The 26508-nt window shown below is 43.0% G+C and overlaps 2 protein-coding genes across 9 annotated transcripts in view; both read left to right on the top strand.

Annotated features, from left to right (window-relative positions):
- Positions 1-5527, top strand: part of LOC121595493 (protein mothers against dpp) — a 48672-nt gene extending 43145 nt beyond the window's left edge. For all 5 annotated transcript variants that reach the window (XM_041919520.1, XM_041919522.1, XM_041919518.1 and 2 more), the window contains 2 exons: positions 681-964; positions 1050-5527. In XM_041919520.1, coding sequence (XP_041775454.1) covers positions 695-964; positions 1050-2285 — 1506 coding nt within the window. In that variant the 5' untranslated portion in view covers positions 681-694 and the 3' untranslated portion in view covers positions 2286-5527. The remainder of the gene's footprint in view (positions 1-680; positions 965-1049) is intronic.
- Positions 5528-11084: 5557 nt separating this feature from the next.
- LOC121597696 overlaps positions 11085-26508 on the top strand; it is a 143815-nt gene continuing 128391 nt past the window's right edge. For 2 of the 4 annotated variants that reach the window (XM_041923681.1, XM_041923684.1), the window contains exons 1-2: positions 11085-11163; positions 18792-19472. In XM_041923681.1, coding sequence (XP_041779615.1) covers positions 19464-19472 — 9 coding nt within the window. In that variant the 5' untranslated portion in view covers positions 11085-11163; positions 18792-19463. Of the gene's footprint in view, positions 11303-18791; positions 19473-26508 lie in introns of all 4 variants that reach the window. The other 2 variants (XM_041923682.1, XM_041923683.1) reach the window with 2 other exon arrangements.

Consider the following 26508-nt stretch of genomic DNA (forward strand, 5'->3'; position numbering starts at 1 on the left):
ATTGATAATGTTGGCGCGCAGGGCCCAAGTGAATGAATGTGGCAGGCAGCCATGCGATTGCGATTACTGCATCCTCCACGGTCGTTGTTTCCTCCACTTTATGCTAATCAGAAAATGGCACCGTTTGCGCGCGGTGCCCGGGAGGCCCTAGGGCACGGTGCGTCGAGTTGTGGGGGGGATCGGGTGAAATGTTCTTTCTCTCTTATCGCGCGAAGGAAGTGATTCCCGACGGCGCTGCCATTTAGCTTTGCGATGCGATCGGTAAAAGTGGTGCAGTTGCAACTTGCCTCGAGGAAGGATGGGGGGGTCAGGAGCGAGCCGATTAATGTGTCATGTTTTGACAAGCATCGGACATAACGAATGGGAAAGCAGAGGAGCGTGTGTTTCTGTCAATTAGTGTGGGCTGATTTAAAAAACACACGGCTCGATGGCGTTGTGTAACGCGTTGGGACCTTTTGCCAGGTATGTTTCACGTGACATCGTAACCGTAGTTTCGTGGACAAACAGACAAGTGACAAGAAAACCCTGTCTTTGCGTGATTGCGATGGAATTTAAGACTTTTTGTTTGAGAGTTAAAAAAGAAAATAAAATTGAATAATATAAATCAGCAATTTTAAAAGAAATCCTAAATTCAAACATTTTCGTAACATGAACCTTTCCCCTTTGCCTGCTCTTTCCAGATTACTATTTCACAATGGACACCGACGATGTGGAATCCTCGAGCAGTAGCACGATGTCGAGCCTGAACAGTCTGTTTTCCTTCACCAGCCCGGCGGTGAAGAAGCTGCTCGGCTGGAAGCAGGGCGACGAGGAGGAAAAATGGGCCGAAAAGGCGGTGGACAGTCTGGTGAAGAAGCTGAAAAAGCGAAAGGGCGCCATCGAGGAGCTGGAGCGTGCCCTCTCCTGCCCGGGACAGCCATCCAAGTGCGTCACCATACCGCGCTCGCTCGATGGACGGCTGCAGGTTTGTTGGAAATGATCACACCGCTCTCGATTTGCATCGTTTCGATTCGTACTAACGCGCCACTGTTACCCACTCTTGCCCGTAGGTATCGCACCGCAAGGGGCTGCCGCACGTCATCTACTGTCGCGTGTGGCGCTGGCCGGATCTGCAGAGCCACCACGAGCTGAAACCGATCGAAACGTGCCAGTATCCGTTCAGCGCGAAGCAGAAGGAGGTGTGCATCAACCCGTACCACTACAAGCGCGTTGAGAGCCCGGTCCTGCCGCCGGTGCTGGTGCCCCGCCACTCGGAGTTTGCGCCGGGCCACTCGCTGCTGCCCTTCCACCAGATGAACGAGCCGAACATGCCGCACAACGTGAACTACTCGAACACGGGCTTCAACAACTCGCACATGGGCGGCGGCGGCGGTGGTGGCGGTGGCGGTGGAGGGGGTGGCGGGGGTGGAGGTGGTGGTGGAAATGGTGGAAATGGTGGGGGCGGAGCGGGCGGTGGACCCAACTCGCCCATTTCCTCGCACATGGGACCGAACAGCCCGATGTCGTCGGTGTCGAGCCCGGGGCCGATCAGCTCGAACCCGCAGAGCCCGTACGGGGCGCTGCCGGAGACGCCCCCGCCCGCCTACAGCCCGCCGGAGGAGGGCAACACGGTGAGCGGCGGCCAGGACGGCAACCAGATGGACACGAACCAGATGCACGGCGAGGTGGCGCCGGTCAGCTACCAGGAGCCGCCGTACTGGGCGAGCATAGCGTACTACGAGCTGAACTGTCGCGTCGGCGAGGTGTTTCACTGCACCAACACGTCGATCATCGTCGACGGGTTCACGAACCCGTCGAACAACTCGGACCGCTTCTGCCTCGGCCAGCTGAGCAACGTGAACCGGAACAGCACGATCGAGAACACCCGGCGCCACATCGGCAAGGGGGTGCACCTGTACTACGTCGGGGGCGAGGTGTACGCGGAGTGTCTGTCCGACTCGGCGATCTTCGTGCAGAGCCGCAACTGCAACCATCACCACGGGTTCCATCCGAGCACGGTGTGCAAAATACCGCCCGGCTGCTCGCTCAAGATCTTCAACAACCAGGAGTTCGCCCAGCTGCTGTCGCAGTCGGTCAACCACGGCTTCGAGGCGGTGTACGAGCTGACCAAGATGTGCACGATACGCATGAGCTTCGTGAAGGGGTGGGGCGCCGAGTACCACCGGCAGGACGTGACGTCGACGCCGTGCTGGATCGAGATCCATCTGCACGGGCCGCTGCAGTGGCTGGACAAGGTGCTGATGCAGATGGGTTCGCCGCACAACGCGATCAGCTCGGTGTCGTAAGGGGGTGTGGGTGTGTGTGTGTGTGTGTGGTACGCGCGTCTTCAGATTAGACATTTAGCAGTAAAGGCGGACGTGTGTTCGGACAGTTTGGTGTAAAAGAATGTAGACTAATATTGCTGGGCCGAGCGGAAGGGATACGTGTTTGCTAGTATCAGCCTAGTGACTAAACATAGCATCATACTTATCGTTTAAGACTAAAGGTGAAGTAAACTGGACGATGCCATTATAGAACGGAAACGGGAAGATTTCAACCATCCTGAGCCAGAGCAATCTATTAATTACGAAAAAAAAAACGAAACCTCATGCACGAAAAAGGGCGAAAAAAGAGTACATTTGAAGGTTTAGTTTATATTTTAGTGCATTACGGGTTCGGCATCCAAACACGCAGCACAGAATTCTCCAGTTCGTACGTGCGCGAGAGTGTTTTCGATGCAAGAAACGGTACGAATGTAATGTACGCAAGCCAGCTAGCAGTTTAAGGGGGTTTTGTTGATAAGTGTCTTTATACGTTTTAATTGTTTTTTTTTAATTCGCCCGACCTTTTAAGCAGATGACAGATTTAGCGGTATAAGAATGCTGTTCAGTTTCTTCGTACCTTGTTAAGAATATCCATGTGCGCCGGTATGGAAAGCGAGCAAAAGAAGATAGTTGTATCCGTTTAAATTTTAGCACAGTTGGCGCAGCGTTGGACCGACTAAACCGATGATCCGGCATCGCTTTACAGGATGATTAGGGGTTTGTTTTTAAATACTGCTGCATAAGGCGCCAATTGATGCAATTTTTTTTTTGTTATTGTGAAGAAAAGGCTGCAGTACCTGTGCGGGGGCTACTATTTGTCCCGCGAAGAACGAATCAGCAACCAAACACATGCAAAAGGGTTTCAATAATGTAGGTTGTTTGGCCTAATTTTGTAGCAGTTAGTACAGTCACACATTGCTCTCCAGTTAACTGTGCCCCCCCTGTGCGTTGACGGCAACCAGCAGCAGCCGCAACCACACGGCGGTTGTGCAAACAAAAAAAGGTCCTAGCAGAGCGAGTGCAATTTTGTATGTTCCCCGAAAGAGTCAGGCCCAGTAGATCACAATCAAACGGGATGGATACGATTTTTGAACGTGATAAGATTATTCTGATGCCATCAAACAAACGTGCAACTATGAGAAGAATATAGGGTTAAGACAAAAGAAAAGCAAGATGCAATTTATTGTTTACAGAGAGTGGCGGTGTATGAAAACTGCTTCCACACGCGCGTGCACCCGTTTGGAGTTACGATTTTCGTGTACTGTAAGTGTGGTGCAACAAATTCTGCTCTAACAGTGTGTATGTGTGTGTGTGTGTGTGTGCGTTTTTATGTTACAATATATCTTTTTTTTATGTTTGTAGCAAAGTTTTATTCAGTTGCTAGTAAAATTAACTTGTTTCATAGAGTTCGGTTTAATATAAAAGTTCTTATAAGATTTATAAGAGAGCGATAGAGAGAGAGAGAGGTTCGCAGAGATGTATGCTTTTTTTATATAATGACGTTATTCTTTCTTATTGCTTGTGCTTCCCGCTGTGCTCGACAAGCAGATTTAATCTTGCGTGCGAGTGCAACCAAACCCTACATGCCAACACTAAGCTTAGCGTTCACGCAGTTGATAGTGCACGAGGGACGATTCAAACCTCAGATTCAATCTTTCTCCTACACTGTTTCAGTATTTCAGCACCCCAAAACGAAACATACACTCTCCGTACCTTTCTTTACTACTGGTGGTTGAAGTGCTAAAAGAAAAGCTTTCACAATAGTGGCGCCAATGTTCTTCCCATCCTTTGCCCATGTGCCCACAACGCTAATCACGCGTAAAAACGTTTACTTTGTGCAATGCTTTCGTTAGTAGAAAGTAAGTAAGATAAAACTGAATTGATTGCCTTATATTACAAAAAAAAAACAACAACAACAGTGTCGACGTTGTAGTGCCTCAAGCCGCTTGTAACAGACAGTAGATGTTTTGCGAATGTTATATTTTGACAAAGAAAGGGAGATGTACTTCTCTCTGCCTTGAACACAATTGTGCCACCGCGAATGCGAAAATAAAACGGAAACGGTTCGGCCTTGATTGAATGAAACGAAAAAAAAGGACGACAAACGCTTTTAGACATTGGACAGGAACGTGTTTGGCCTTTTGCATAAATGCCTTTGTTTTTTTTTTAACTAGACGTTTAAGAAAATGTGCAAGTCGATAAAGCATCCAATACAGTAATGCGCCTTATTTTTCAAGATACACATTACAACAGCCTTTTCAAAGACAGGATTCATGCAGGATGGAGATACTTTGACGCGTAAAGGTGGTCCGTACTTTGCTGTGGATGAATTTTTTTTTCATCAGCTCCAAAATGCTTAACAGATGAGGACGACGAGATTAGCAAAAAAAAAAAGAAACACATTTAAAGGGGTCACCGAGGCCATATTACTGGCAACTGGGAAATGCGTTCGGACTAGCAAACTACAAAGTGTCGTGTTCGATTATGTATTTTTAGCAAATTGATTCTCCTCATCCGTGTGCCTGTGTGTGTGTATGTGTGCCTGTGTGTGCGTGCTTCGTGCCTTGAATTACGTTTGCGAATCTGTGTGCGTGTGTGTGTGTATATGCGTGTTCGTGTTTGCGTCTGTATAGTGTGAATTATTTTGAAATACAGTTTCTTTTTAGACGGTATACTTTAACTCTACCATAAAAGCGAAACAATCAACTGTACTACACAGATCTTAAACGATTTGGAGATAAAAACAAAAGAAGTGCGAAGTAGCAAAAGAACTAAGTGTACGAAACAAACAAAAAAGTAGAACAAAATGGAAAATAACAGTTACATGTACATATTAGAGACCAGCGCAATGATAAAATAGCTTGAAATGCGTACAAAATGAAACTGGTCCCCCATAATTGTATTAAAAAATGATAAATATGATAGAAAACGTAAAACAAGAAGATAAAACAAAATTTACTCAAAAAACATGCAAGCAACAACAAGCCACATGTTGAACCTATATCTTGCTCACTTACATTAAAGTATGTCCCGGTATGGCTCGAAAGCAATTAAAAAAAAAGGTGAAAAGAAGAGTTTAAAGAGGAAAAAACAAATGGAAACAAATCATGTTTTATCACCTAAGTGTAGTTGAACATTTACCGAAGCAAGAACGTAAAAAAAAGAAAAAGAAACAATACAACTGCGAAAAACATGGAGCAACAATTGCAAACAAAAGCAAGAAAGAAAAAAAAACAGATGCATATAACAAATCACGCATGCTATCTTATACATACGGACAGAATAAAACTTCAACATTGCCGATAGATTAAAGCAAAATGCTAACATTGATAAAACAAAAACACAAACAATCAAGCCTCGATAGCAAATTGCAAAAGCGAATCATTATCATATTATCATCAAACACTCCGCCGACAAGCGTAACTCGCGAAGCAAGAAGAAAAGGTAAAGTACGAATGAGCCATTCGCACCAGGAAAGACCGTTTAGTGATAAAAGTTCTGCTTATAGTGCACAACCATTTTCAACGATTGATTCAGAAACTATGATATGTGTGTTTTGGTGTTTGTAAAAGATGTAAGAACGAACCTGAAACAAAAAAAAAACAACAAAAAAAACAAAAAACAAAAGAAAAAAAGCAAGTGAACAAAGCGGAGTAAAACAAAGAGGTTGAAAGGTAGACCGGCTGAACAGATGAATTGTTATAAAAGATACAACATACAGAAACAAAACACACCAGCAAAACAAAAAAGCTCTTAATGCAAAAACATGAGATGAAAGATGGGACAAAGAATCGTATAAAATGCTCAATCAGCTATTTTTCATCGCAGCCCGCAGGTGTGTTTTTGTTTGTTCTTGAAACACAGGCGGCATCCTTACATATTTCTTCACGCTGACACTCGTCCATCATCACACATCATTTCATCGCCGCTGGTTGACAAGAATCGTTCGATCTTTAGCGTCGGTAAAGCTATTCTTAAGGTACGCGACATTTGCGAGACACTAATTATAGTGTTTGTATAGCTGTAGCGCGCATGTTTAGAGCATAAATGAAAGCGATTGTAATGATAGAGAGAGAGAGAGAGAGCGAAGAGCTCCCCGCGCTCGTGTTGTCTGTAGAACTATGCATTAAAAAGAACAACACCTTGCATGAACCCGTCGTCCCACGGGAGAGGCTCTTGTACAAGAAGGCGCCAGATTTCCCAGTCCAATCGAAGCTTCCCTCATTTTCACCCTCCCATCCATCCTTATACCGACATCATCTCCTACCCGCCCATAGTTCGTAACCACTGTGCCATGTGTGTGTTTACACAGGCCACCTCCAAACACGTACATCTCAATGATCTCAAGTGAAATAAATGAAATACTTAGTTTCGACTGTCCTCTGATTAAAAAAAAAACAACTAAAATAGTAAGCGATTACTTTTTCGAAGGCGCAACGGAAGCGCATATCTGAAGCGCCTAAAACGGATACGAACAACCAAGAGAAATTGGCCTAAATGCGTAAAAGATGGATAACCGTTTGCCCGCGTAAAGTAAATCAAAACTAATAATAAAAAAGTACACCATCATGCCATAAAATAAGCGCACTCGAAGAGAAAGAGTGCCAGCAAAGGTGTTGCGAGCGTTCTGTGCGGCTTTGTTTCGTAAGCTTAAGTTTAGTAACTCTGGGCGTCGTCAATCATCTCGAGGATGAGCTCGTTTTAATCAGTTTAACGTACTTTTTCCTACAAAACAAGAAGTAACAATGATGTACAGAAATGGAAACAGTGCAAAACAAAACATAAAAAAGAGAATACAATAAAGCAACATAATGTGAAAATGAAGGTGCACAATATGTTGTGTATAAACTACACAGCACAACGGAAACAAACAGAAATAGTTAAAAGCCTCCCTCCCCCAATTGTCCAGCGAATGAATATTTTACGTCGTGGTATTTAGGTTCTTGTGGCTCTTTCTTCCCACTTAAGTTGAAAAAGTGTGAAAATATCATTGTAGTGTAAGCGAGCGAGCGTATATTACGGCGAAGGAAACAGCAGCAGGTGGAACAGAAAAGGAAATAATTCGTATGTGCGCGCTCGTATGTTAAGAACGGTATGAATAAAATCAATAAAATAAAAGAAACGAAAAACTAACCATAAAGTGTCCTTTGCAGCATGAAAACGATGACATTCTGTTGAATTCATACTTCAGCTGGCTGGTGGTTTGCGCTTGCGTGTTGCTACACAAGGCCTAGCAAGTGCAGTGAGATCGGCATCAAATGCAGCAGTGTGCGTAGGAAATCGAGTAGAGTCAACGATACAACAAGCAGTCAAAGAAGAAGTAGATATGAAAAAACGTGCAGAATCTTTATGCTGTTAGTTAAGATTCTTGATTCACGAATAAATAGAAATCGAAACGAATTGAAAGGAATCGAAACGAATCGGGAAGAATCGAAAGGAATTGAAAAAAGAATCGAACACAATGCAAATGAGTTGAAAAGGTAATGATTGAGTTGAATCTTGTTTGAAAAGGTAAGAATCGAATTAAATGAAAAATTACAAATAAAAAAGTCTTCGCTATCAGCGAATCGTTGTTAATTCCATTGAAACATAAACGTCATTTAAACTTTGGGAAAGATGCCTCTTGTTGATTCAAGGTTCGAGATAAGATTCATAAATAGCTGCTTTTTTATGTTTAATATATTTTTTAATGTTGATTCTTGATTTTTTTGTACTTAATCCATCTTAATTTTCGATTGTGATAAACGAATCTATAATTCGTATTCTCGGAAATGATTTCTTTATTCGTAAATCATTTCTCGATTCTTGATTCGATTCCCAGATCTATAGGTGATTCTTGAATAGATGCTTTTTTTTAAATTCGATATTCGAGATAAGTTTCATAAATAGCTGCTTTTTTATGTTAACTATATTTTAATGGAAATTCGTGATTTTTTTTACACTTAATCCATCTTAATTTTCGATTGTGATAAACGAATCTCTAATTCGTATTCTCGCAAATGATTTCTTTATTTGTAAATCATTTCTCGATTCTTGATTCGATTCTCAAATCTATTCGTAATTCTTGATTCAATCTGTAAATTTCGATACACCATTTGTGATCTTTTCGATCGTTTATATCTTCTCTCTCTGCTAGATCTCTGATAGTAAATTATGTGTACATGTTGTTTCTCTGGAGTGGTCACGTTTCCTGTTCTTGTTTTCATCAATATCCTTGAATATTTTGAATAAACTGATAGAGAAAAACATCGAGACGCCAAAAATAAAAACTGGCGGGATTGACAATAAAAACTCGGTCAATCTAAAAATAAATCGAGTTAAGAATATTTTAGCAAGATAAACAAACATGTATTTTATAAAATTGTCTTATCGATTTTATTTATCAATTCTTGTTAATTATATTTCATCTTTCTTCGTATGTTTCCATTTTTCATAAAAAAACTAAGCCCAACTTATTTTTTTTTCATTTCCAAAGAAAACTATACGTTTGAAAAGTATCATGTTTTGTATGTTAGTTTTATTGTTTTAGTGTTTCAATATTTTCCTTCCAACCGGTGGTGTCGTTCCATTATTCATGGGTAACGCTACGTTAACTTTAATTTATATGACCAAATGTAAAAAACGAAAAAATATCATAACTGCTCATTTTTATATTTCACTATCACTATTCTCCCCTCTACAGTGCGATGAATGAACAGCGTGACAGCGTGTAAACCGCGAATGGAAACCACACAACATGCGCCGACTGTGTTCGGTGAAGGAGGAAGCGTCAGCATGCATTTATGCATCGGGATGCGGTTTAACATCCCATCCGAGCAATGTTGTGAATTAAATGTACCAGCGCAGCGCAGTCGGGACTGTATGTTCCCTCGTGGCTTTATTTTGGGGGAGGTCGAAAACGCGGGGATTGGGACGTAAACAAAAATCACCCGTCGGAACGAAGGTGAAAAAATGGAGCAAATTTTGTATGCGCCTGGTGGAACAAACTACCAGCGCATACACACACACACACACACACACCCGGGTGCTGGGCGCTGTACTGCCAGTCGCCAGCATATTTTATGCTTCTGCCTCAACCCCAGTGAGGGTCCAGTGAACCGTGATCGAAAACAGTGGGATGGAAAACGGTAACGGTACGTGGTGCTCTGGCTGGCTGGCGTGTCGGGTTGAAGGTTGTAGACACGCAACGTGCCGTGCCCGTGTGTTGGTGTGGTAGTGGTGGGCTTGGGGCATGTTGGCATGTTTTGTTTCTGACGTTTGCCGAAGGTGGTGCAAAACCCGATGCACACACAGTGAATAGGCTTTTCAAAGTTCGTTCAATGTGGGCTTCTGCGCAATTCTGATTGGCCGGGGTATTTTCTGCGATGTATGTGTAAGGGAATGGGATGCGCTGGGCAACCGATGAACTGTTTGCTCTTTTATGTTGTAAAAGAAGAAAAGAAAAACAACGAGAGATTGGATGCAATCGAAACAGAGAGGATGTTCATCGAAGAGATAGAGAGAGAGCAATATTGGGGATCGTAAATCGATTATGCTCCTCCGGCGGTTGTAACATACACATACATTGCTGAAGCATAGCTTGCACACGAAGCTTGCACAGGTATGTATCGGTGTTTTATGTTTACCTTTTTACTGATTTGTTTTTACTACCTTTTTTTAATTGATGTTTATTTGATATTTAACCAAAATTTTATTTCTTATTTTTCTTCATTTTCATCATCTAGTTACTTATGTTAAGTATTTTGTCGAAGTATTTGTTCTTTCATTATAATTTTCTTTGTTTTAAACTAAGTATTTTAAAATATTTTTATTGAATAACTTCGTGCTTTAAGTGTGTATATTTGTATTTAATTTATGTTTATCGTAATGTTATAAGTGTTTTTTGGTCATTTTACGTTTATTGTTTCGTTATCATCCGTATCGACTCATACTTCTCTTGTTCTAATTTTGATTTATTATTTATGTTTCATTTTACTTATTTCATTTTTCGTTTTATATTCTTAATTTTTATTTGACGTTTACTTAATTATCACAGTTTCTTCTTAGGTATTAGATAATAGGCGACTTTTCACGGATTTCTTATTTACTGTAAAAAATTGAGGCGTGCTTCAATTTATTTTTTTAATTTAACCTTTAATATCCTTTAATACTTAATATTTATTATTTTATTTTAATAATATCTTAACCATTGTTTATTTTTTGTAAACACTCAATCTTTCTCTTAAAACTTTTATCGCTGTTTTTATAATTAAAAAAAAAATTTCCCAATAACTTCAACTGGCAACACTGCTCGAACCGTGGCTCGTCAGCACCGGCATGCGGATATGATGTTGCGTTTGGGCGCTCAAATTATGCTCTCTGTCCCTACCTGCCGGTGCAGGGAAAATGGCAAGAAAATTCCATCCCTCAGCGAAAAGAGACACCAGAGAGCGCTGGCAACGCGTTCGCCCTGCAACATTAGAGAGCACAGCGAGCGGCACGGCACAGGCAGAAACTCTCCGCTTTACTCAACACAATTTTCCCCTACCGTAAAATTTTCACTGTTTTCCCTTTCGCATTACACATTTTCAACGGAGATTTTACTCTTGTTTATGCTCGTTCTGCAAACGCGCTCATGTAGCTGCCTGTGTACGGGCAATTGTTTTGTTTTGGTTCGTGTTTACTCTCACCAAGAGAGAGAAAGAGAGGGAGAGGAAGCCTAACAGGGTAACAAAAAAAAAAAAAAACGGAATCGTTGCGGTACGTTCGAAGCCGACCGAAAGCGGAGCCACGGACCAAACAGTTACTCGCTGGCTTCGGTTTCGTTCAGAGGGCCTCCAACCTTAGAGCGAATCTACGTCTCGACATCCGGTACCGCGTGGTGGGTTCTTCCTCCTCCTCCTCCTTATTTGGCACGCGGGGTGGAGGAGCTTAGAACAGAGTGTACGCATACACAAACAAAGTAACGCACGTGTGTGTAGTACAGTCGATACACGGACGGACACAAACATTTTCGGAAGGTAACTTCGGAAATTGGGAAAAAAGGATTATACTTTTTCTGTGAGTATCTGCGTGTGCGTGTGAGTATGGTGTTGCTAGGTAAAGGAGAAAAAAAAACGTCCTACTGGGACTGTACTGTGTGTGGGTTGAAAGGAAGTTAAGCCCGCAGGGAGTGAGTGAGTGGGCGTGCAAGTTTGTTTGTTTGTGTGCTGTTGTTAGGATGTGGAAAAGCGGGAAAACACCCACCTTCCCAGTGAAGGGATGGAGGGCAGTGAGCAACACAGAAAGTGCTGAGCTGTGAGTGCGTATACAATCGATTGTACATTAACTATTCTGTTTATTTGTAATTGGAGAAATGATGTTGAAAAGTGTGGAAAAGGAAAGAAAAAAGGAAAAACAAACAAAAAGAAAACCCTACAGAGCAGCGTTGTGCAAAGAGCATAAGAGTAACGTGGCATTTTAAGAACAAGTGAAAGTGAATAACAACATTGGCAAACAATAGATGTAAAAAAACTGTCAGAATCTTATTTGAAACGTTTTCAAAACTGATACAAGTGCATCGTTACAAACATGAGAACGAACACGGACTATAGTGTAGTGTGTACGTGTAACTGTGTGTGGTTGTGTTGACGCTTAAAATTGGATTTAAAAGCCTCATTGGATTAGCCAGCGGGCAAAATTCAACCGCACGATTGAATTGACAGAAAGGAAACCTCGAAGGTAGGCTGCAGGGAAAGCGCCATAACCTTCGTGTGCGTGTTGGCAAGGCAATGTGACGCACTTGAGTGCGTCAATTTTCATGCTAGCAGCGCAGTTTTACAAAAGTACGAAATTTGAACGTTGCAGTACGTTAAGTGGAACGGCGAGAGAAGATGATGATGATCCACACATTAAATGTATATCTGTTTGGAAGTATTTTTTGTGCGTTGGGATTGCTCGAAAATTAGAATCAATTGAGCAAAGATCTCATTTTTCACAAGGCTACTCTCCGACCGTTCCCAAAACCATGTCTGGCGGCACGCTGCTGGACAGCGGCCCCAGCAGCACACAAAATCAATAATTGCGGCGTCAGTTGGACAAGTCAAAATTATTATTGCGTCGCAGCGGACCCAAAAATACCACCCGAAACGGATCGAATGTCACTCGGCGGCCTGAAGACGAACCCGCGCCGATTTGGGAACACTTTCTACCAGCAATCATCGACCGAAGGGATATAATTGCTAGCCTTCGACTACGGTACTATTTCCGAGTCCCATTTATCGATTCCCGATGCCATCAAACCGAACCGGGGCAACAGAACGCTACCCAAACCGGCAGGATCCAATAGCTAGTACCTCCAATGGCTAGAGGAGAGACTGGTCGTCAGTTTCACTTCCAGTCACTTCCAGTCACTTCGCAAGTCGCAACAATGAGGCCAATAATTGAAATTAAATTTTTAATTTTCTCATCACTGCTCTGCTTGCTTGGTGCGGCTGCGATGGTTTGTTTGCTTGCATTCTAGGTTGCTCTTACCTCAAACCAGCACCTGTCACTGAGACCTGGAGGCCTGGAGCCTTTTTTGTTTAGTGAAGGAGACAATTAGGTTCCGTAGTTGCCCGGAAGCTCTACTCTACATGAGTTTGCATAATTTTTTTCTAGCAAGCAGTTGACTTGTGGTTTTGTACCGTTGCGCCTGCCATTTCTGTCATTTCGACCGAAAATTGTGGATAATTTCTTTGAGTGTACAAATATTTGACGATTGACAAAGCAACGAGCAGAAGCGCACATTGCTCCCGAACAAAGTCAAAGTACATAGCGGGAAATAAAAAGCTCAGGCCAGGCTATTCCACACAATTTGCTTGAGCTAGCGAGGTTTTCTTGCTGAAGTTGGAATCGGAAGCCGTACTTTGCTGAGATCGCGCTAAGAATAACAACGGCACGATGGATTCTTGGTTGGTTTTTTGCCGATATTCCCTCAAACTTTCTTTCCACAAACTTCAGAGTTTGAGCCGTCCACTATGAGTGTATGTATATGTGTGTGTTCCCCTCGATGTGTCAGTGCAAACCACCCATCAGCGCTGCCGACACTTGATTGGCTTCGTTTCCTGGTTTATGTTTTGTGCGCCCGGGCCTGCACTTCAGAAACGCGCCCCAGGCGGAGCCAGTTTTGCTCCAAGAATTTCAAGCTGTTTGTATGTGTGCGTTTTTTTGTTTGTTTGTTTCGACCCTTTTTTCCCCATTTGCCAACTCCCGGGACCTACGTTTCGGTGAGAACTTGCCGGCAGCAGCCTGCTGGTCGAGGATGCTGTGACGCTGAGCTGAAATTATGAATAATAAGACACACTCTTGGGGCTTACTCGGGGGTTCGTTTTTGGGTTTCTTCTCCTCAGCGGCCGCTGGCTGCGAGTCACTGCTGGGTTTCATTTTGATGGCAGCTCTTCTTATCGCTTTGTGTGAAGCTTTTTTTTGGAGGGTAAGTGCTTACATAGAGTTGTTAAAAGTTGCTGGCAGTTGAACCCGAACCCGAAAAAGTTCGCTAAATTAGACATCTAATTGTAAAACATCGCCCATTGTGAGATGGCTGACTTCGTCACTGCAGTGTTTGGTTTGGAGCCGGCTGGGAGATAAGCTGTCGACTGCTGGCATGTGTCGCAAAGGTAAAAACTTTACATCAAAAGCAATCAAGAGTTCAAATCTTTCCTCCCTTATGTTGGTAGATTGCGGAGCGGGAGGCGTTTGTAAGGTTGCGAAAAAAGCTCCACTCCCTCAACAAAACTGTTCGTCTTGCCACCCATCGCGAGAAAGGAAAGGGGGAAAGGGTGGGAAAGCTTTTGAAAAAAAACCTGCACAAAATCTGAAATGCACAAAATTAAGATAAACTGCTGGTCACTCCAAACTGCAACCGACTATTATGTCGCCTGTCGCCTGTCACATTGGTCAACTCGCAACCGTTGAATGATAATTTCGAGTTTTAAAAAAAAATGGTGGAATTAGTTTAATGTTTTATTTGACAGATGTCCAGCAGTATTTATGTAATTAAATGACTTTCCAAGGCTTTCCGTCATTTTTGCTTTTTCGGCATAAGCCGGCTACTGATGCGGAGACTGCTACTGCTTCACCTTCCACCTGTCGCCAGCGCGAACTTTATGAAGCAAAACGGACGCAACATGACGATGATGATGACGATGACGATGACGATGGTGCACCCTATTGACCGTTACGCCAAAAAGGACGCCAACAACGAACGGGCTTAAATAATGTATGAACGATGCGGGGATAACGTGTACAAGTAATTTATTCGAAAGTGGCTTATATCTTCGAGCAGACTGTTTGTTTATTCTGCCAATACTGCCCGAAGCCTTCCGGGGCTCTGGCGTGGGGAGGGCCCAAACGCCGTGCGCCAGTACCACACTACGCGTGGTACGGTACGTAATTCTGACCAAATGTGGTAGCGCCCGGGGGCGTGCGAAGATGGTACACACGCTGTGCAGCGATTGATAGTTATATTTTCCACTTTTAATTACTTCTCTTACATTTTACGCGCTCATGGCGGTGGTGCGTTGCGTTTATTTTTTGTCGCTTCGTCTGGATTTTCAGGTGGATAGGTTTTAAGTTAGTTGCTTATTTATGAGCAATGCGCCTTCCCGCCTCCGGGCGCAGTGGACACCGCGTGCGCACCGGTCACCAGCGGGGGGCAGGGTTTAGATGTTATCGAGCGGGATTGGGTGTCTTTAAAATTTATTTTCGATGGCGTCAATCGACGTTGCGGCAAAGTGAGCCATTTGATTTGGGGGGGCCCGTGCGCGGTGTGCTCCCATTAGTGGTGTTAATAAGAAAATTATTTCTGTTATTAACAAAGTTTTTGGGCAGTCGCCGGACATTGGTGGATTATATACAGTGCGGAGAAATTATAAATTTTGTGAACGATTTGGGGAAAAGTGGGTCTTTTCCTGGGTTTGGATATTGGTCGGTTGGAATTGGCTGCACGTGCGATAAGGCGAAGAAGTTGTTACGAAAATTGATTAAAAGAAAATTGTGGAATGGGACAGGTTTTCTAAATTTGTTTTATCAGTTGGCTCTCTGAGCCAGATGTGGAGCTAGTTCAAAATATGTTAGTTTGTGTTTTAAGTGAAACAAACAAATATGCGTTTAGTTTTAGAGGCCTAAATTGAACTAAACAATAGTTAACAATAGTTTTTGAAGGTCATATTAAAGTTATCGATTTGCTTTTGATTTTTTTATAGGTTTTGTTTTATTTTTGTGATTTGTTTAAATATTTACAATGACAATTTCTGTCAAAACTCTTTACGATCATTGAAGTCGTTGGCGAATCAATTCTGTTGGATTCTGAGCAAATCCCCAGTAAGAAGTATTAAGAAGTGGTTCTCATATTTCTTTTAATATTTAAAGACAGCTTCTAGAGACTTCAAAGCTTCTCAGCTTTCTGTGTTTTTCTCTCAAGATTTTGTAAGAGGCTCAAAGCCAAATTCAAAGATTATTTTGTTTTTTCCCCCTAGACAAAGTTCTCAGTCTCAATACAGAACATTGACTAGACTCTAGAGAGTACAGAACAAAGGTTTATATTATTTTTACCTCAGATGTATGCTTTTAGCAACGTTTGAAGAATTCATCATAATAAGTTGAAGTTCAAGGAAATGCCTGGATATTTGCTTCGAATAGATCTTGTCCGAATTTTACAGAAAAATCTCGATAATTGTGACAAAAATGCATGTTCTTCTTTAATACAATAGTCGTGATTGATTAAACCACAATCAACCCTTTTTAGGTTTTTGTAATAACCATGCTATGCACATTTTTAGTGAATTTTGAAGTGTTTTGGCAAGTTTTAGAATACTTTAAATAGCTTACAACTGAAGAAACTCGTTTGATCATGAAACCAACATAGATTTCTTTTGCTCTGTGATCATTAACTTATTGAAAGTTTTGCAGGATTTATTAAAAAGGAGCACTTCAGAAATTATTTCACAAACAAGTGCCTACGTTGTAAGAAGGGTTAACGAAAACAAGTGAAATTTTCGATACATTTTTTTCACATCTGCTTACCCTTGGAACCAGCAGGAAGGACTACGAACGAAAGGAAATTGCAAATATGAAACCCAATCCCAATTATGTGTCCAATTTCCTCCAGTTTTTACCAAGCTCTGAATTTTCTCCGGGCACGAATAACGTTAAAGATCAACAAGCCTAAATCAAAGAAAGCGAAAAAACGGGAAAGAAAACAAAATGATCGACAGGGTTCACTCCAGGCCGAAAATTCGATCGATCGAGTGATCGTCGCTTAAAATATCTTCCCTTCGCACGTACCCGCGTGCTGTCCACCCTGTTCTTACTTCATCATGTCCGCGATCATGTGTGCTTGTGTGTGTGTTAAACATCTCACTTCCTGAGGCTTCCCGTATCAGATCAGACTGCAGCACCTGCAGTATCATCGGAGATCGTGTGGTTTCGCGTGCTTAATTGAGCTTTGAGCGCATATTTTGCTGAAAATATCAAAAAAGAAAAACAGACACAAAAAAAGAAAAGCTTAATCTCCGGTTTAGCAATTTAGTTTGCTTCGCAGTGTGTTTTTTTCTGCAAAAAGATAAACGATACAATCAGGGCTAACGTTTAAGACAAAAAAAGAAGCAAAAAACGGTGTGATACGGTGTGTCGGTGCAAATTTTTGATGCTCCGTTGGGGTGAGATTTTGATCGAAAGGTAACACCTTCAACACTCTCACCGGACTCGACAGATGCCTTTTTTCTTTCTTTCCTTCTCTCTCCTGCAGCATCCAACCACACTACGGCCAGCAACCGGTCGCCCTTGATCAGGGTCTGGTCTTTTAGTAACTCACACATCGCTCGGTGGCGATATTGGCAAAATTTTCCGAGCTAATAATGAAGAACCATTAAGGGTGGCGGTGGCTGGCGCTCGTAACGGTTTACAGAGGTACAACTTTCCCCCCCGCCCTTTGCCAGCGGTTGGAAGGAAATTAAGGCTCTCCCCCCGTGGATGGTGCGGAGACGGAGGAGGGAGACGAACAAGAAAACAAAAGCTAACAAACAACAGCAAAGCGATGGCTATAATGGGGGCACGCTGGTGGAGGCTGTCGGTGGCTAGCGCCGCCGGAAAGTGAGAGTGTGTGGCCAGCCACCCTAAGACAGCTCCAGCTGCCGGCTGCCCAAATAGAAAAGTCATTCCGCGGGAAAAGCAAAAGCAGGCAGCACCGTAAGTCACCGGCGCGCATCACATTCACACACTGGCTCTGCGGGAGAAGGTAAGGTAAGGGGGGGGGGGAGGATGTGCGTGGTGTTGATGGATCGTACCCAAAACCCCGGTACCGGTGCTGCCGGGTGAGTTTTAACCTATCCAATCTTACACCTTTCAATCGGGAAGCCCCGCTCCACGCCGCCCCTGCATAGTTAAGTGCTCACCGAAGAAAGTGAATCGCGCCGTGTGTGTGTGTGTGTGTGTCAATCGCGATATGATGATGGCGGACGGAGAAGAAAGCGGTCCCGAAAAAGCCGGACCATCACCAATCACGGCCGGTCGCAACACGGAGCGCCATCCATCGGGCCCGTCATTTGTGAACTCGTCGTTGTGCCGGGCAGCAGCATTTGACGGTTGTGTGGTGTGCGTTGCCGCGTTCCTCTCGGTTCGGTTACCGTGTGCGGGCAATCGATTGTCGGAGAGGAAACGAGGCAGCCAGTGTGTGTGTGCGTGTGTGTGCGTCAGGGTCATAATCCTGCGCTTTGGAGGTTAGAAATAATAGGAGCTTGACGACTTGTTGTAAGCGAGCTTACCTTCTTGTTTGTGTTTGTGCACCTGCTAGCTGGCTGTAGACAGGTGCGTTTGCGATGTAAGTGTGTGTGTGCGCGCGAGTGTAATTAAGCGAGTGTTTGACAGATGCGATACTGGTGCGTCACAGCATCCTTTGTGAGCGTACTGTAGCTACCTTTTTTGTAAGGCTTATCCCGCAAAAGCAGTGCAAATAAGGCTGTATTAGAATTAGCTACCACTATAGGTGTGATAGTGTGGAAAGAAAGTATACGACATTAGTGCTACCTTCCCACCAATTCTGCCCCCAATTCAACCAATATGGCGCACTGCTAACACCACTTAAAAGACGCTTAACCTTTGTGTGTGGCTGCAGGAAATCGAAATCACTAAGACAATAATGATTGGTGTTTGTGTTTGCGGGGTACGATGCTTCGTTTGCTAATGTTGTTACTCGCACTACATCCGGTGTAATGAGCCTCCGACGGGGCTTGCTAGAGGCCGGAAAGTGAACCTACGGCGTGCGGCAAAGGACAACGACACACGTAGCCATTGCACTGGGGGCTCCACCGGACACAAATACACACACTCGCTCTCTCTCTCTCTCTCTCCACGTGTATGACTTGTTGCTTGCACAATTTTGCTCTTCCGCCCCCCCCCCCCCCTACGTGTCCGTTTTAATGTGGTGAAATTCTATCTCGTGCGGGAATTTTCCATTTAATTTCGTTTTCATTTGTGATCTCATCCGTACAGTTTCTACTAGTGTGTTTGTTTGTTTGTTTGTTTGTGTGAATGTGTATGTGCTGATTACCATTAGAGTGGCGTAAAGCGTAGAGAGGATTCGAGAAAGAGGCTTATTGGAAAAATTGAAAACCAATTGGGTTTTCTGTGTGAATTTTGGCCGTCGTGTGGTTGCGTTGTGTGATGCACGCCCCAGAGCAACCATCATCAAGCTGAATCCGATGGATTCACTGTGCTTATTTTAATCAATTTTCTCACCATCGTACATCGTTAATTAGTGACGTGGAGCTAGTGTGTGAGTGTGTGTGTGCACAAGTGTGTCTGTGAATTTGCCGGCCCTTGGGGGCCCCTTTGGTTCCGGGTTGTGTCAATTGGTGTGCCCTTTTTGAAGTGACGAAGAAAGTGGATGTAATTTGCCCACCTGGGGCGAGCCAGAAAAGCCCACTTTTAGTTTGTGTAGTGATTTAAGAAAAATAGAGAGGGTGGTTTGAGGAGGAAAAACAAATACGTAACACACACATACACATTCCATTGGTAAAACGCGAGAGCTTTGGTGCTCGCTTTAACTGTTAACCGATGACGTCTCGCCCGCGCGTGGACGTTCGATTGTGAAGAGCGAAGGCACAAAACGTTCCGGGTGCTGCAGCGGGAAGCGGGGAAATTTGCTCACGCAACGCAACAACAATGTCGAAGGTAAGTAAAAATATGAATTTATTGGATTATTTACAGACGTGTTTAATTATTGATGGGGGTAAACGTTTCCCTGTTCCCTTATACCACACAACAACCTTTGTTGGGCTGACTTTTGAAAATCTTTTGATGGCTGACTCGCCATGATGGCGTATTGATTGATTAATTCACAGATAAACAAGTCAGGAAGTATTACAGGGCTTGCCTTTGTTTTGTTTTGTTTCTTATTATTATTTTTGGGGTTCTTATCACAAGCAATCAAAAAATATTGGGAAACAGCAAAAAAAAAAAACCGTGGCAAACCCAAGCAGGCCTCATTTCTTTGATATTTTAATCTTGTTTGTATATGCAGTAGACCCGTAATTTCACTGCAATTACGGTACAGATGTAATGAACATGATATGAACTCTCGGTGTCCATTGTTTTCACTTTAAACTAACTTGGGTTCTCCTGGATATATATGGACTTAATGTCTTTTTACAAAATCTGAATGTTGTTCATTTGATGCGCTCATTGATTAGAAACAACCAAAGGTTTCTTAATTAGAAATTTATAGACTGATGATATAACTGTATTACAACTATTAGATACGATTAGAGACGTTTAGAATGAAAAGTTTAGAATGTTTACTGTATACACTGTATTTAGTTCCACCATTTGCTGAATGAGATGAGTTCTTGCTAGATGTTCTTTTCGGTTTGAAACTTCAATTCTTCCAAACACCTTTCTATTGATATTAATAACAGTCAGAAGTAACGCTCTAGTGTACTGTCCTAATCAACCGAAACCTTTCCTCAAGAGATCTTAATAAAAGTCAACAGCTATCTTCACGGATGTCAGCTCCCAAGAGTGGCTTATTTTCTCTGGTGATTTTCCAGCCCCGAAAGGGCTAGCAATGAGAGACTCTTACCAAACGGGCGCGCGTATGGAATTCCTTCTATTTTAAACCGATTTCCAGCGAAACGAAAACGACATAACGACGGGGGACGTGAAGCACTGGACACGGTTCAGTAATTCCTAAATGCTTTTTGATATCTCATTTTTCCATTGGCTTCACAGTGCCGACTCATCGGTGTGCTGTATGCTCGAGCATCTGTCCAATCCTACCTCCCGAGCTCCCCTCACGGCTATGCTGTCCAACCCGTCCCGTCGGCCCGTCCCTCGGCCCGATGGGTGAAGATTTTCCCCGTCACGGGAAGGCGCGCCCGCGCGTTGATAATCATAGTGAGAGGAGTCATGTGACATTCGACAATCCATTGAACTGGTCGCGCGGGGCCTCCCGTACTCTCAGCCCTGCCCAGCCTGTAGGGGATTTGATAAACGAGGTGTGTTTTGTTCTTGGTACTGTGTTCGGTTCGATCGCCACCGAACGCCAGACAGAAGTAAATGGAGCGAATCGAAACGCGTTCTAATCCTAGCGAGAAAAAAAATCCCTTTGTCCCCATCCTCGATTTGCGATACAGTTGTGCGTACATTCGTTGATTGACAAGCCAGACTAGCCAGAGAGAATGTGTTGAGTTCAGTTTGGTTATTTTTTGTTATGCTGGATGCTTCAGTTTGCAGCTACATTGCTTTGCAAATTCTCTTCAGAAGGGCGGGATGAAGGGTTTGATTTTTGCTTTAAAAATTTAAACCCCATTTTTCGAATACCACCGTCGGCAAGCTTAGAGCGTCTTAGCTCGCTGCAGTAAATTGTTTGCGAATCTCGCACAGAACCACCCTAACTTATCCCACGACGAGCGCTTTGGGTATTTTGGCAATCGCAAATCTCTTTCGCTTAGTGCTGCAATAAAGTGGATTTTTCCTCCTGGCTGGGTTTTTCGCATGTTTCCTCTTTGCACAGCTACACAATCAGCTCGATATGCGAGGTACAGAATTGCGTTTCTTTTTTTTCCACGAACCGGATGAAAGACACCCAACAGCAGGAAAAGTGGCAGGAAAATCGCGATGAGATGAAATGGTGTCTCAATCTGCATTCGCGCAAGTTTGCTAGACTGCCTCTTGTGAGAGATGATGCTTCGATTGCTTCGGAACGCGAACGCGGTGGTAAACGAGAGGAAATAGCTTTTGGGTGCCGTAAAACTTGATCCGTCCGTTAATTGAAAGCCCTAAAACAGGATTAACCCGAAAGCTGCAAAGATGCAAAGCTAGCAAGAGAAGGTAGTATTTTATCGCCTGTGGTGTTGGAAAAAGCGTCTGTTATGTAGTTTATGAGTGCGTTTGCGGGCAAAATATGTCTTCGTATTTTTTGGTGTGATATATGCAGCTTTTAGAGGAATTTATTTAACTTCATTGATACCGCTTTTATACTAAAGTATATAATCATTTACCTACGATTATTACTATTTTTATTAAAACTAAATAAATATAATAGTAATGCGACATAAATGGAGTTAAATGGTCATATATACAAAGCACGATGAAGACTTGTTTAATGTATTGCTTCCATATCATACTCTAAAAAATAAAGGAATAAAAACAATTAAAACCATTTTACTATGAAACTGCACAAGAGACAATCTTCGTTAAGCGACAATTTTTATTTGGCATTATGAGTTCTCTACTATCCATCTTTTATTGTTTCATTTTCATACAAATGCATTATTTACATACAAAACAACACATGCACCCAGTGGCTTTTATTTCGTATGCAACGAACCAAATTGATAGCAGTCTCGTGGTGTCGGTGTCACGTTCACCGTCGTACAGCACCACTGGTCGTGGGTTCAAATCAAATATGAAGCGCGATTAAACCTCTAATGCGCGCTGATGTATTGTGAGCGCAACGATAATGTGATTATTGCAGTTTTACTACGTGCTTATAATAAAATGGACAATAATGGCGAAAACTGTTAATATCTATGCACAATGCGCAGATATTGCAATATTAAAAGAATGTGAAGGATGACTGTGTGATGGTGGTGGTATCTCAAGCAAAAAACACTTATAAAACGCATCTTTAATTGCTTCCGAAATCTTCTACCCCTGTTGACAAGTACAATAGGTGTTTTTGTAAGATGATTTTGTTCCATTTCACCGAATCAACATAGAAAGCCATCAAAACACACGCCTTTTGTTGGTGTACGGCCTGAAAAAAAACTTCGCTACGACCGACCGACCGAAGTAATGTAACACATTGCATTGGGTTTGAGCTCTAGATGTTTTGACTGTTTTACTGTCGAAAGAGGTATGTAGACCCTCCCCTCTCCCCTTTACTGTTGCAGAGTACAGCTTAATGTTGTTTTCAATTGTGCTCGACGGATTGTTTTTCTTTTCCCCACTACGCGCGCACGTGCCTGGCGTATATTCAACCGGTGCCAGGAAGCGCACCTCACTATCATAACTCAACTTAAAATCTCTGCATGCACCTCCATCGCCTGCCCTCCCATTTACATGCTCGGCTGCGGGGCATGTTTTTGCTGCAGGTGGTGGTTATGGTTTGAAACGAGCGAAAAAAAAAATGCGAAAGAAAAACAACAAACAAGGCATCGTTTGTGTGTGTTGATAGCTTACAAAATACTTGTTCCATAAATTCACATTCCATGTTGCAGGTGCCTCCCCGGGGTGGCGAAGACAAACACCTGCAGATCGTGTGTGTGAGTGTGGCTGTGGGCGTGTGATAATACGGTGAAGTTGCATATTGCAATCGTATCGGTATTCGATAGCGTTCGGATAATGTTCTCCGAAAGGCGAGACTACGCGTAGCAGACCGTCCCAGCATAAAGCCAGTGACGTGCGATGATATGGCTGGCAGCAGCAGCAGCAGCAGCCGAGCTAAGTGAAACATGAAAGAAACATGTCGGTAAAAGTGGAAATGCTGATCGTACAACGCCTGGCAGCGTTGGATGCGATTACAGATTTGGGTAGCTATGTTAATTATGCTGATCAAACTTGGCTTGTTAAAATGCCAGCGAGGCCTGCCGCGTCCGTATGTGGGAAGAAGAAAACCCAGATAATACCGGGCAGCAGCACAAAGCAGACGAAACGAGAAATTGTAACCTCGCGGATAGGCGCAGCCGATGATTGGCGAGAAGGAAATGAAGTAAGTCTTGCGAGTCTGTTGATTGAATTTCCTATTTTCGCTCGTCTGAACGAAATTGATGAGATGAAGCGTGGCTTTAAGCTTTTGATGTTCGTGCACATTGCCAGTAGGGTGCAGGCAGGCTTTGTGCTGGAGTCTCAAGCTTGTTGGCATCGTCGTGCTCGAATGTATTGAGACATTATGTCACGATTTATCACGATTCAGCCAAAATTGACTCATGGTACATGTATTCTTATGTTCAAACCAATGTCCAATTATTTGGTAATGGGTATCTCCGGGCGGGATTTAAGTAACTCCGCATCAAAATCAAATTAAATGTTACGAGCTCTAGTGTTTTATCAATTTCTCATGTAACATCACTAGTTGCGTTTTGTGCTATCGATCGAATATATATATTTTTTCTGCAGCAGGTTTTCTATCCAAATCATGCATGGTGAGTGTGTGTGATTGGGAAAGTCATCAATCTTCCACGTGGTCTTTCACGAAAGAAGCAAACCTAAACCTTCACCATGATCAATAACTCACAGCAATAAAGGCAAGAATTGGAAGAAACAGAACCAACATTTTCATTTCCATGGCCTTTCTCGTGTCCAGCAAGGTTTTCTGGGTAAAAGAAATGTTTACAGCGGTGAAGGAAACATGCTTCCCGTTTTCGGTGGTGTGATTGATTAGCCAAGGTCCGGTGAAGAGTGATGAAGAATGAAGCATTTCAAAGCGTTCCTGCACGTGAAAAGGTAGACAACCGATGGTTAAATCAATCTCTTTTGTGGGGATGATAAACCCAAAATGGTTTATTTTCTTGATGGTAGCATACGGAGGAATACAAACCTCGTTGCTCTGGTGCTGTTGAATCGACACTTTGAAAGCATTTAATTTTCTACGCTGAAGAAGATGCTTTCTATGCGGTTCTTATGGAGAATTTTTACCGGCATCGATCGAAAATCGATAGCAAAAGGTTCTCCAATCGTATGGAGATGTGTGAATTTTATCGATTCCGAATTAGCATACACAGTTCCGTCCGTCCATTGGGTTGGAAGAGTGCACGTGTTTTCGATTTATTTTTGGTTCTTCTTTATTCCCACGAATCCGTGCGGTTCCAGCTCGGAACAGCAACGAAATCTTAAAAGAAATGAAAAGTTGAGCCAACAGCGTAGATAGAGTGAAAGGGGTCGAAAAAGGGGCGAACCGAACAGCCGATGCTGCGGCCGACGACGTTGTCGATTTTATGGGAAATTTATATGTAAACGTTAAAATTCAACCAGCCCACTAGCCGGCTTTTGCCCCGTGGCATGCTCCCTCAGTGAGCTGTAGCTCGCTCTTTTTGGTGGTGATGTGCTGGTGTCTTTGCCGTACTGTTGGCGAAAAGCAGAGGGCTCCAATATGGCTTCAATTGGCTGGGATTTGTGTGCTTGGGGGGTTGGGGTGTTTTGGCTTTGGTGCTCTAGGTGTAGCTTCTTTATGAAGCAATGTTCATGCTGTTGAAGTTTTGTGGTGTGATTTTTGGGAAGGAAAACGTTATTGGATGGTGGCTTGTGGTTTATTGGTTTATTTGTTTGTAATATTTATATGTTTATGATGTTGTTTGTGTTTATTGTTTTATTACAAATTATTAGTTCTATAAACATTCGTTATAAGTTATTATCGTTATAATAGCATTCCCTTTCCTTTTAAATAGTGTTATTTCATCGATGCTGTTGTTGATTTTTGTTTACATTTGTACTATTAATAGAAGGAATTGTGATGATTTTTCCTTACATATTGCTTTGTCTTGTTTGCACCTAGCCTGTTTTCCTAACTCAACCTCGCTTTCAGTCCTATATTGATAAAATGTTTGTTCATAAGCTTTCTTCGGCTACCCATAAGCCAGCCAGCTTTCGCCGTTGGACATGAAATTAGTTACACCTCCCTTTTGGTTACCTAATTTTCTGCCGCTGCTATGCAATTTAGCTGTGCCTTCAGTCCATTGCATGTACCGCGCTAACCAAAGAGAACAAAACAGTGCCCAACGAACGCTCTGGAGGTATGTTTTTCCACCGCGTCCCCCAGCGTTCGGCCCAGTCGCGAGAGTTCAACCGGAAGGAAATTGTAGTTAATTTTAATGTTTTGCTTTTCCTTCGCGCTCCGCGCACACATCGATACACTTTGGCGAGCTAGGGCTAGAAATTATGATGAGCTAAAACCTTTCGAAGAAGAGCACAAAAAAAAACAAAACTCCGTTAGAAAATGATGACAAGAAGTTTCTCAGCAAAGCACAATAATTAATGACACTTTTTTGTGAGAGCTGTTGCAACTCTAAATGATGCCGCAATTGAGCACAAGCAAATTTTCTCATTTTTGATACAAAAAAAAGGTTCATTAGCAGTTTTCCTGTGTAGGTTATGTGTGTGTTTTTTTTCTCTCTAACGGGTCCTTTTGAACAATCCATACACCACCTGTGCTGACGTGTTATGCTGCCGTCGAAATCTGTTCGCCCGGGCAAAGGAAGTAATTTAATTTTGTCGCCCGAATAACCGGGCGGCTTAGCGGGGCGAAAAATGTGTGCCACTTTCGCTTATGGTTCCGAAATCGTTCTCGGCCCATTTTCTTAACTGCACAAACCACACGAAGGTGTAGGAAAAATGGGACCGCCCCATACTGAGGGTGTTTCATAAAGGGGGTGCCCGGGGGCTTTGCGAATTGGTATGAACGAACCGTGGTTTTATTTTATGGGGTCATTCTCGTAACTTTCTGGGTCAAGATTTCCGCCGTCGGTTAGGTGACATCGTTTATTGATTTAAAGGTTGTACCAATTGTTTCAATTGAAACAAACCGGCAACGACAGGATCAACACTTGTTATGATATAGTTTTGTTTGAAGTAGTTTTGATAGGTGAAGTAGTTTTAGGCCGGTCTCGTAGTACAGTCGTCAACTCGTGCGACTTAACAACATGCCCGTCATGGGTTCAATCCCCAAATGGACCGTGCCGCCATACGTAGGACTGACTATCCTGCTATGGGG

This window comes from Anopheles merus, chromosome 3R, assembly GCF_017562075.2.
Source record: "Anopheles merus strain MAF chromosome 3R, AmerM5.1, whole genome shotgun sequence".
NCBI lineage: Eukaryota > Metazoa > Arthropoda > Insecta > Diptera > Culicidae > Anopheles > Anopheles merus.